The 12,600-nt window shown below is 40.9% G+C and overlaps 1 protein-coding gene across 2 annotated transcripts in view; it reads left to right on the top strand.

Annotated features, from left to right (window-relative positions):
* The window catches only part of LOC124260092 (glycine dehydrogenase (decarboxylating), mitochondrial-like), a 53,441-nt gene extending 41,488 nt beyond the window's left edge, over positions 1-11,953 (top strand). For both annotated transcript variants that reach the window (XM_046694341.1, XM_046694342.1), the window contains 11 exons: positions 332-407; positions 2,353-2,478; positions 4,492-4,571; positions 5,377-5,446; positions 6,055-6,167; positions 6,639-6,898; positions 8,098-8,193; positions 8,663-8,770; positions 9,373-9,437; positions 10,299-10,379; positions 11,321-11,953. In XM_046694341.1, the coding sequence (XP_046550297.1) occupies positions 332-407; positions 2,353-2,478; positions 4,492-4,571; positions 5,377-5,446; positions 6,055-6,167; positions 6,639-6,898; positions 8,098-8,193; positions 8,663-8,770; positions 9,373-9,437; positions 10,299-10,379; positions 11,321-11,473 (1,228 nt within the window). In that variant the 3' untranslated portion in view covers positions 11,474-11,953. The remainder of the gene's footprint in view (positions 1-331; positions 408-2,352; positions 2,479-4,491; positions 4,572-5,376; positions 5,447-6,054; positions 6,168-6,638; positions 6,899-8,097; positions 8,194-8,662; positions 8,771-9,372; positions 9,438-10,298; positions 10,380-11,320) is intronic.
* Positions 11,954-12,600: the final 647 nt, after the last annotated feature.

The following is a 12,600-nucleotide window of genomic DNA, read 5'->3' on the forward strand; positions in this document are numbered from 1 at the left end:
ATATTGTGAAGACCAATTATGTACAATATTTCATTCCCCCACATCAAAAATTATTTCTGAGATAAATATTAGTCTATACCATATTCTATATCATACAATTGAAGTTTTATATTTTACACCAAATTCAGCAAAATCACAGCCATTGTATGGTATTGAGGTCTGGGAATCAAACCAGGACCAGCCAAACCAGGGGTTGATAATGTGAACAACAATCCACACAGTCAGCACGGTTTACATATTCCGAGTCTGTGTGACTTATGACGATAGGTTGGGACTATTTTTACGTGTCTTTATCCTGATGATATTGTATAATATTGGATGTATGTTCTAGCGGAGCACAAGGGGAGTATGCGGGACTGAGGGCCATCATGGCCTACTTGAAGGCCCAGGGAGAAGATCAGAGAAATGTGAGTATGCTTATAGGCAACAGAATATGGCTATTGTTTCCAACGTGGCAGGGGGCGGTGGGGTAGCCTAGTGGTTAAAGTGTTGGCCTCGTCACGCCGAAGATCCGGGTTCGATTCCCCACATGGGCACAATGTGTGAAGCCCATTTCTGGTGTCCCCCGCCGTGATATTGCTGGAATATTGCTAAAAGCAGCGTAAAACTAAACTCAGTCAGTCAGTCCAACGTGGAAATACTATCCACATCCATAAGATGGAAATTTCCAGATACCCAGTTCCATATGAAAATTTGGGTTGGAATTGGTACTCAGTAAGTGAAACTTGTCATAAGAGGCTAGCAGCAAGATTAATTTATTCAGGGATGCTAACTTGGTTGATGCATTTTATTGCATTCCAATCATGTGAATAGATGCTCATGATGTCAGTCATTGGATTGTCAGGTCCATACTCGAGTATTTTGTAATCACTTAGCCCAAATAAATATGTATAGCCCGAATATATATGAGTGTAGCATTGAACAATATATGAACAAAGAAAAGTAGACACCTTGAACAGGGTGTATAATTAGCTTTGTGATGAATGGCATGACCTATGCGAATGCATTGCCAGGATTATAGTTACAATGTGGATACAAGTCTGTTACCAGCAGGGTATATATCTCAAAGATAAAGGATGCTGTTTGTATCCAAGGTAGGAAGCATCCGATACTGGTCAGGGCGGTGGGGTAGCCTAGTGGTTAAAGCGTTCGCTCGACACGTTGAAGACCTGGGTTCGATTCCCCACATGGGTACAATGTGTGAAGCCCATTTCTGCTGTCCCCCACCATGCTATTGCTGGAATATTGCTAAAAGCAGCATAAAACTAAACTCACTCACTCACTATACTGGTCATAAGAGACAACTTAAGTGGCTGATATTACCAAGTGACTTCGTTGATGGTGTATAATTGTATACAAAAACATGGATTGATGCTTATGGTCATTGGTCAAGATTAAGATTATTTACCAATTGTGAGTGAGTGAGTGATGGATGTAGAAGAGGGTCAGAAGGTCAGCCTGGCCATTAATCTGTGGGGTTGTCCCAACCTTGTTAAGCCTCAAGATGATACAGTAACTCACAAGCACTCACCTATCATTAATGTGTGGGGTTGTCCCAACCTTGTTAAGACCTCAAGATGATACAGTAACTCACAAGCACTCACCTATCATTAATGTGTGGGGTTGTCCCAACCTTGTTTAACCTCAAGATGATACAGTAACTCACAAGCACTCACCTATCATTAATGTGTGGGGTTGTCCCAACCTTGTTTAACCTCAAGATGATACAGTAACTCACAAGCACTCACCTATCATTAATGTGTGGGGTTGTCCCAACCTTGTTTAACCTCAAGATGATACAGTAACTCACAAGCACTCACCTATCATTAATGTGTGGGGTTGTCCCAACCTTGTTTAACCTCAAGATGATACAGTAACTCACAAGCACTCACCTATCATTAATGTGGGTTGTCCCAACCTTGTTTAACCTCAAGATGATACAGTAACTCACAAGCACTCACCTATCATTAATGTGTGGGTTGTCCCAACCTTGTTAAGCCTCAAGATGATACAGTAACTCACAAGCACTCACCTATCATTAATGTGTGGGGTTGTCCCAACCTTGTTTAACCTCAAGATGATACAGTAACTCACAAGCACTCACCAATCATTAATGTGTGGGGTTGTCCCAACCTTGTTTAACCTCAAGATGATACAGTAACTCACAAGCACTCACCTATCATTAATGTGTGGGGTTGTCCCAACCTTGTTTAACCTCAAGATGATACAGTAACTCACAAGCACTCACCTATCATTAATGTGTGGGGTTGTCCCAACCTTGTTTAACCTCAAGATGATACAGTAACTCACAAGCACTCACCTATCATCAGTGTGTGTGACATATGTTTCCAGGTTTGCCTGATCCCAGTGTCTGCCCATGGCACCAACCCTGCCAGTGCCCAGATGGCCGGCATGAAGATCCAGCCCATCAATGTGGACAAGGGTGGACATGTTGACATGAAGCACTTGGACGCTATGGTGTGTATTGACAGGAACATACAGCATTACCCAAGGGCATTCCCATATGCATCAGTTTAGTGCATACTGGCTAGCACCACCCCAAGTGCATATTGGCTTTCATCACCTTAGAGCATACTGGTTAGCGTTACTTATGTGCATACTGGCTTGCATTACCTAAGTGCATACTTGCTGCATCACCTTAGAGCACACTGGCTAGCATCACCTGAGAGCAAACTGGTTAGCATCACCTTAGAGCATACTGGCTAGCATCACCTGAGAGCATACTGGTTAGCATCACCTTAGAGCATACTGGTTAGCATCACCTGAGAGCATACTGGTTAGCATCACCTTAGAGCATACTGGCTAGCATCACCTGAGAGCATACTGGTTAGCATCACCTTAGAGCATGCTTGCTGCATCACATGAGAGCAAACTAGTTAGCATCACCTTAGAGCATACTGGTTAGCATCACCATAGAACATACTGGTTAGCATCACCTTAGAGCATACTGGTTAGCATCACCTGAGAGCAAACTGGTTAGCATCACCTTAGAGCATACTGGTTAGCATCACCTGAGAGCAAACTGGTTAGCATGACCTGAGAGCAAACTGGTTAGCATCACCTTAGAGCATACTGGTTAGCATGACCTGAGAGCATACTGGTTAGCATCACCTTAGAGCATACTGGTTAGCATGACCTGAGAGCAAACTGGTTAGCATCACCTTAGAGCATACTGGTTAGCATGACCTGAGAGCATACTGGTTAGCATCACCTTAGAGCATACTGGTTAGCATGACCTGAGAGCATACTGGTTAGCATCACCTTAGAGCATACTGGTTAGCATGACCTGAGAGCAAACTGGTTAGCATCACCTTAGAGCATACTGGTTAGCATGACCTGAGAGCATACTGGTTAGCATCACCTTAGAGCATACTGGTTAGCATGACCTGAGAGCATACTGGTTAGCATCACCTTAGAGCATACTGGTTAGCATGACCTGAGAGCAAACTGGTTAGCATCACCTTAGAGCATACTGGTTAGCATCACCTGAGAGCAAACTGGTTAGCATCACCTTAGAGCATACTGGTTAGCATGACCTGAGAGCATACTGGTTAGCATGACCTGAGAGCAAACTGGTTAGCATCACCTTAGAGCATACTGGTTAGCATGACCTGAGAGCAAACTGGTTAGCATCACCTTAGAGCATACTGGTTAGCATCACCTTAGAGCATACTGGTTAGCATCACCATAGAACATACTGGTTAGCATCACCTTAGAGCATACTGGTTAGCATCACCTGAGAGCATACTGGTTAGCATCACCATAGAACATACTGGTTAGCATCACCTTAGAGCATACTGGTTAGCATCACCTGAGAGCATACTGGTTAGCATCACCTTAGAGCATACTGGTTAGCATCACCTGAGAGCAAACTGGTTAGCATGACCTGAGAGCAAACTGGTTAGCATCACCTTAGAGCAAACTGGTTAGCATGACCTGAGAGCATACTGGTTAGCATCACCTAAGAGCATGCTTGCTGCATCACATGAGAGCATACTGTTTTACACCATTTCAAGTGCATATACTGTGAAACATTTCATAAAGTTTCATAAGTTATATTGTTTAACATGATCTAAGAGTAGTCTTTTTAATAGCATACAAGAGCATGCTGGGTAACATGTAGGCGAATGCTGGGAAACACGTTCCGAAGGTTCACTTTATAATGTCTGTTATCATTGAGAAGGAAGGTATATTTGCTTTGAAATCTGCAAATATTTCTTCAATAATTAAGAACTCAATTATCTTTTCAAAAAGATTCAGGTGCTCAATTAGTTTTTGAAAGTTAAAACAACAAACTGGATTCTTTTGACACATGTCTGAAAAAAAAGGTCACATGTCACATGCAAAATGTTTTGCCTTCATCGGTGGACATATGTAAAAATCATTAAGTAAACAAGGGGCTTGATTATATTTTTAGAAAATATCCTGCCATCACATCATTAAAATCAAATGGTTGCTCACTAACTTCAGATTGCGAAGCACACTGACCACCTTGCCTGTTTGATGATCACCTACCCCTCTACACATGGCGTCTTCGACAAGGACATCAGGTAACAACTCACTAAAACCTTTAGCCCATTCTGTAAGTAAAACGCCTCAAACTAAGCTTGACAATTGAGACAGAGAACACAATGTTGTTGAAAGGGTATGTAACTGACTGGTCACTAGGAATATTGAAGAGTGAAATTTGTCTTCCTTATCCCATGTTTATTTCTGTGAGAAGATGCCTACTATAATGGTATCTGTTTACCAGACAGGGACACCTGTTTACCTGTGTAAGAACATGCCTGCTAAAGGGCATCTTATTATGTAGGATGATTTGCCTACTATAGGAGCACCTGCTTACCTGTACACCTGTACATTGCATGACAAGATGCCTACTCTAGGGGTACATGTTTACCTGTATGACAAGTTGCCTACTCCAGGACACCTAATTACCTGTTTGACAAGTTGCCTACTAGGGGCACCTGCTTACCTGTATGACAATTTCCTACTACAGGACACCTGATTACCTGTATGATGAGTTTCCTACAAGGGGCACCTGATTACATGTATGACAAGTTGCCTACTAAGGGTACCTGTTTACCTGTATGACAAGTTGCCTACTATGGGTACCTGTTTTTCCTGTATGACAAGTTGCCTACTAGGGGTACCTGTTTACCTGTATGACAAGTTGCCTACTAGGGGTACCTGTTTACCTGTATGACAACTTGCCTACTAGGGGTACCTGTTTACCTGTATGACAACTTGTTACCTGTATGACAACTTGCCTACTAGGGGTACCTGTTTACCTGTATGACAAGTTGCCTACTAGGGGTACCTGGTTACCTGTATGACAAATTCTTGTTGTTCCAGGATGATCTGTGACATGATCCACCACTACGGGGGCCAGGTGTATCTGGATGGAGCCAACATGAATGCACAGGTAACTCAACTGTCTTCTATCCAGCTTTGAAACATGCAGCAGGATGGGAAGGAAACCGTTCTATAGGTATTCATTCCTGATGGGATCCCAGAGTAATTTTCATCTCCACTACTCCAGGCTTGTCTCCAGTAGGGGTTCACTGGCCACATCACTCCTTTGTTGTTTGTCAATGGGACTGCAGGGCCCAAATGGTCCCCCGTTACACCATGACTACTGAGTATCAGGTAGCTATTAGGTGTCAACCTGCCCTATCAAGCTTCATACTTACAATAGGGGCGGTGGGGAAGCCTAGTGGCTAAGGCGTTTGCTCGTCATGCCAAGACCCAGGCTGGACTCCCCAAGCGTGATATTGCTGGAATGTTGCTAAAAGCGGTGTAAAACCAAACTCACTCACTCACTTACTCACTTACTCACATGACCTATCACTGGTTTACTTGGCCGATGTATGTTATTACAGCCTGCTTAGGAATAGCTGTGATATTGCTGACTCCAGTGTACAAAACATTAATTCGCAGGAAAATACTGTTCAGCATGTACATAACATTTATGAAATGCTGTATGTATGTAGTGATATTGACTATCCGTGAACACCAGGGAATATGTTCTAGGTTGGTATCTGTCGTCCTGGTGACTACGGCTCTGACGTGTCCCATCTGAACCTTCACAAGACCTTCTGCATCCCCCACGGAGGAGGGGGACCGGGAATGGGACCCATCGGAGTGTCAGTACAATTCTTCTAGGTTTCGTGTTGGTGACCTAAAGTCTGGATCACTGTCAATTAATACAAAATTAATACCAGTCTGTACAATATCACCATATTCACAGTCTTGGTGTTTGCAGTTTTATGAGATTGTGTTATTGGATTTCAACTACAGGGCTGGGTTCCGATCCACAAAGCAGTTGTAACGCTACAAGCTATCATAACTATAAGTTTATCATAGAATTACAAATGACGTAGAGCTATGAAAGCTTTGTGGATTGGGCCCCTGATCCGATTTGTTGAATGATGCATTATCGACCATCATTCACATCAGTTTGATGATTGGCAGTTTCATAAATCCAATAATGAACTCTCACACGACCAAGATTATTATCACAAAACTGATCCTTAGACATATTGACAGGCAGTAATATTGAATAAATGACTACAATTGTTGTGTTCATCACTACAAGTGATAATTCCTTTTTCCAGGAAGAAGCACCTTGCCCCATACCTACCCACACATCCCATAATACCTCCATATGGCACAACCGGTCCAGAGGCGCAGTCCTTCGGCGTGGTATCAGCAGCCCCCTTTGGCTCCAGTGCAATCCTCCCCATCTCCTGGGCTTACATCAAGATGATGGGGGCGGAGGGGCTGCGTCATGCTTCAGAGATTGCCATCCTCAACGCAAACTACATGAGCAGGAGACTTAACGGCCATTTTAAGACTCTGTATACAAATGAAGAAGGTAGGTTTGATTTGCCAGATTTGGTGATATATATAATAAAGATAGAATCCAGACATTCATACTTGTCAAAACTCCTTTGTGAATACAAGATCTGTATTGCAGCTGTAATGAAATCTAAGCATAGTCAAAGGTGATGCAGTAGTATTGAATATATATATATATGCCACAGAATATACAATTAATAAATTATTAGGCCAGACCAATTGTTTTTCTTGTTTTATGGATTTGTGTCCTCAGAAAACCTAAAGGCAGGAGGGAAAAAATATTTAAAAATCACCAGTCAAAGCAAAACCACATTAGTTTCCATGTTAACTCTTTTGGTTTGTTTATGTCAACTAAAAATAAGTGAGTGAGTTTAGGTTTCACATTGATTTCAAGAGTATTTCACTTATATCACATTAACATTAGGATGTTATATTTTGAGCAAGGAAAATTAATTGTTATTTTTTTTCTTATTCTTGAAAAAATATGACCAGTGGATCCATAAAACAAGAAATAAAGTTGGTCTGGCCTTAACATAAAATGTAAAACTTAATGTGTAACTTACACTGTGGGGATTCAATGTTAGGTCCATAGTTCATGTTCATAGGTCCCATGCATCCTATGATGTAAGAGCCACATAAAGAGGATTGGATGGCCACAGTGTGTGACAGAGTTGACTGTATAAAACTGGCACCCGTGAAATTCCTAGTTAGAATTGCTCTTCAGTAACCCATGCTTGTCGCAAGAGGCGACTGACAGGATCGGGTGGTCAGGCTCGCTGACTTGGTTGACACATGTCATCGCATCCCAATTGCGTAGATGGATGCTTATGCTGTTGATCACTGGATTGTCTGGTCCAGACTTAATTATTGACAGACCACTGCCATATAAATGTAATATTGTTGAGTGCGGCGTAAAATTAAACTCACTCACTCTGTCACTATAAAACAGGCATGGATAAGTATACCTGCTTTCAGTCACATATTTGTCTGTTTCTGAGTTTGTGTTGTGATATAGTTTGAATGCTGAGACTGCATAAATTACACAGGATTCATTAACTCATGAATGTCAGAGGCATCTGTTTGAATGCACCATGCGTAATTGTTGTGAAATACGTTTCTCAAATTAAGTTACAAATGTTTTAATTTTACTCATAAGACTTCTGATGATAAGATTCAATAATGCTGTTATGTTTAGATTTTTATTTTTCCTTTTAGGCTTTGTTGCTCATGAATTCATCATTGACTGTAGAGAATTCAAGAAGAATTCCAACATAGAAGTGGTGGACATAGCCAAGAGGCTTCAGGACTATGGTGTGTATCATAAGTGGATTGCAGGGGGCACTTAAGTCAATCTTAAGGATATGTTGGTGATTGTGAAGATATTTCCAATGAAATGTTAATACATTAAACACTTAAATGTCTATTTGTAATCATAAGTAGATGAAGTTAACCGTCAAATGTTTGTTTTGTGAGATTATCAAGTAATACTGTGAGTTTCTAGGACTTTAGTATTGCCCCATAACGAAGCACATATGATACATGTGGTCTCACCTTAGACAAGTGAGTTTGTTCAAAATTGCATCTGTTCACCCAGCAGAAAATGGGTACCCGGTTGGATAAAGTCATGTGACTATAACCTTCTAGCGCCTAACAAACAGCTTGGGTTATCCGGGGTAATAAGAATCAATTCTGATTAAGAGCCGCGAGCAAACACTTGGTGTTTGGAGACTGTGCGCTATAGAAGATGACTTATTATTATTACTGCTTCTGCTACCCACAGGCTTCCACTCTCCGACCATGTCATGGCCAGTTGCAGGGACACTGATGATTGAGCCCACAGAGTCCGAAGACAAGGGCGAGCTAGACCGGCTGTGTGATGCTCTCATTGGTAAGTACATGCTGTACTCTTCATACCATACTCAACTGAGGTATGTGGGATGGAAACCAGGGGCGAGGCATGCTACCCACATCATAGAGTAAATAGAAAAAAAATGATCGTGGGACTGACATAGGTTGGTTACAGTGTCTAGAAAAGTCGATGCTGGTGGGAAAATTACAAAGATAATTAATCTTGTTTACTGTCATAAGATTTGGAAAAGTCCCATTTTTGTCCTCATTTCATGTTGCAGCAAAAGATGCTAGTTCTGAGACATAGGCGCCCGACTCTGATAGGTCATACTTATAAATATATCAGAGTCGGGAGCCTATGTTCTGGGATACCAAAAAGGTACCTAGGTATTATATTACCCTTCAAAGAGCAGCTGCAAGTTGTGTGGATGTGATGAAACACATTTACAACTTTATGAATCCTGAGCCATTAAAACTCTTAGAGAGGTCCACATATTCATTCAGGTGAACATATTCATTTTCCAAATGTATATCAAGTCCTTTTCATGGCTGTTAGTCAAGGGAAGGTAACTCTTGTCTATCATGTAAGCCTGCCAAATTATAAGCCTACATGACAAATGATTTACTTCTTTCTGTTTTTAGCAATCAGGAAGGAAATTCATGACATTGAGACTGGCAAACTTGACATGAACATCAACCCACTGAAGGTATCTCACCTGATCTAAACATTATAAATGAAATAGATTGCACTTATAGTTGTCGGAAATAGACAGTTACTTCTGACTTCCTTACAAATACTTATGTTTTTTGTTTGCTGAATATGACTGCATGTACCACCAATTACATCTGTATTGCTGAAATAGGAAAACCAACACTGTCCTGTCAATGATGTGGACAATTCAGTGCCAGTATTTTAATACTTTGTTTTTTTGTATAATATGTTCCTCCATCACATACCCGTGAAGGTCCGGGTTAGAATATTGATCTTCAGTAACCCATGCTTGTCATAAGAGGCCACTAACGGGATTGGGTGGTCAGGCTCGCTGGCTTGGTTGACACATGTCATCAGTTCCCAATTGCGCAGATTGATGCTTATGCTGCTGATCACTGGATTGTCTGGTCCAAACTCGATTATTTACAGACCGCCGCCATATAGCTGGAATATTGCTGAGTGCAGCGTAAAACTAAACTCACCCACTCACTCACTCCTCCATCACACATGAATACAATCAGACAATATGTAATGTTGATGCTACTCTAAATCAAGGCACTGAACCACAGCCTGGTTCCAGCTAAAGGATAGCCAGGGAGTGCTCTCTGCTTTGAGAATTTGGATTACATTGCACAAATGGCGATATTTCTCAATGAATGTCACAGCCTTGAGGACACCTACTCTACTTTATTATGAAGCAATGTTCAGGTTCGCCTTTTATTCGCGCACATGAATAGTGTATCATTTCATTGCTTGACTTGAATAGACACACATTACTATACCACATTTTGTATCAATGATGGAGAACAAACCTGTCAAGTATTGTCAGTGACAAATTGTGTATGGTCTACTTCAGATGTCCCCTCACACTCAGGCAGATGTGATGTCCTCCAACTGGGACCGGCCCTACACCAGGGAACAGGCCGCCTTCCCCGCAGTAAGTCCCCCTGTAGAACTGTCTCTCTAGGGACATATTTCTATCTTGTGACCACCTGTAGGCAGTGTTAGATATCAGCTTGCTGTAGCCCTACTAAATAAAATCTAGGAACAGGCCGCCTTCCCCGCAGTAAGTCCCCCATTGTAGAACTGTCTCTGTAGGGACATATTTCTATCTTGTGACAACCTGAAGGCAGTGTTAGACATCAGCTTGCTGTGGTCCTACTAAATAGCATCTAGGAACAGGCCACCTTCCCCGCAGTTAGTCCCCCTTGTAGAACTCTCTGTAGGGACATATTTCTATCTTGTGACCACCTGAAGGCAGTGTTAGATATCAGCTTGCTGTGGTCCTACTAAATAGCATCTAGGAACAGGCCGCCTTCCCCGCAGTAAGTCCCCCTGTAGAATTGTCTCTGTAGGGACATATTTCTATCTTGTGACCACCTGTAGGCAGTGATAGATATCAGCTTGCTGTGGTCCTACTAAATAGCATCTAGGAACAGGCCACCTTCCCCGCAGTAAGTCCCCCTGTAGAACTGTCTCTGTAGGGACATATTTCTATCTTGTGACCACCTGTAGGCAGTGATAGATATAAGCTTGCTGTGGTCCTACTAAATAGCATCTAGGAACAGGCCGCCTTCCCCGCAGTAAGTCCCCATTGTAGAACTGTCTCTGTAGGGACATATTTCTATCTTGTGACCACCTGTAGGCAGTGATAGATATCAGCCTGCTACCATCCCACTAAATTACATCAAGGAACATCTGCTGTTAAGCATGTCACCTCTACATTACTTGTGACATTCAGAGTCTCTGAGAGTTTAATTGAGAGTAATTTATGTAAATGAAATATCTGAAACATGTTCACCCAGTTCAACATAATATTAAAAATACTGTAGCTAATTTAATTCCAGCTGAAATTTAATTGAAAATATCTCATTTCAGCGATTTGTACGCCCGGAGACCAAGTTCTGGCCCACTGTTGGACGCATTGATGACATATACGGCGACCAAAACGTGGTCTGCACATGTCCTCCAATGGAGGCATATGAATCACCATTTGCTGATACAAAAAATGTGCAAAGAAGTGCAAACTGAACCAAAGTGAACTATAAACAAGACTCATTACGCCACAAGATGTCTTGTTTTCTGGATGAGCTGCCCTAAACCAAAAACAAATGTACAATCATAGTGATTGAACATTGAGATTCTTTTGAATATTGTGCTTCAACATTTTCAGTAAATTTATATGAAAAAGATTAAATTATTGTGTTCACATCTTGGAAAAGTATTCATGAGACAAGAAAGTTGTTCTGTCGTCCTGATAGTGGTAAATCCATGTATCAACCAAAGTTGTTTTTGCTCTGTATGATTTCATTTTGTTATATAGAATCATTGTTTATTGTAGTACACTAATACCTCCTTGAGTTTGAAATAACAGGGATGATTTTATTGACTGTTTCAATAAGTGCTCAATCATGTTACCATTTCCATTTTGTGGAATTGAAAAGGCATTCCATTAACATTATTAAAATAATCAATAGTTGTTAAGAATTTCATCAAACCATTTTAAGCTAATTTGGTTTCTGTTTTCATTCATGTATTGACTCCCTGACTTTAAACTCAGTATGTCAATAACATGCAGAGGTGTGACGATACAGAAATTTCACAATACGATATGTATTGCGATATCTTGGAACAATACGATTCGATTCGATGCATATCACGATATGCTATCATTAGTTAATTTCTTTTTAAAAGTATATTTTATAGCAAGTAACAGTGTAAATTTCTAGTGCATTAACAATTTTAAGGTCAACGGTACATATCACGATACGGAAAAAATATATCGATATATTTATCATCAGATAAGATATCACGATTATCGATACTACATTATATCGTCACAGCTCTAATAACATGGATTAAAACTTGCTTATAACAAACTACAAGAAAAGCATGTTTTTGCTTCTCTGTTTCATGCATTGAATCAATCATGTGGTATGATAGAATTATGTCTGCATTTAATCCTGCCAATTAGTACTTTTCAAGCAGAAAACACATTAAAAAAGGTTTTTTAGTTATTTGAAAGCAGTAATTTTATACATAGCAGCGGAGTATATAATCAGACCAACGATGTGGGCATGCTTTATCTGGTTTCCAAGAATTTTACTGATGTCATTCTGGACATGCTCTTTAATGGGTATTTAGTGTCAGACAGGTGA

The sequence above is a fragment of the Haliotis rubra genome, unplaced genomic scaffold (assembly GCF_003918875.1).
Source record: "Haliotis rubra isolate DU_JTF1 unplaced genomic scaffold, ASM391887v1 Scf75, whole genome shotgun sequence".
Classification (NCBI taxonomy): Eukaryota; Metazoa; Mollusca; class Gastropoda; order Lepetellida; family Haliotidae; genus Haliotis; species Haliotis rubra.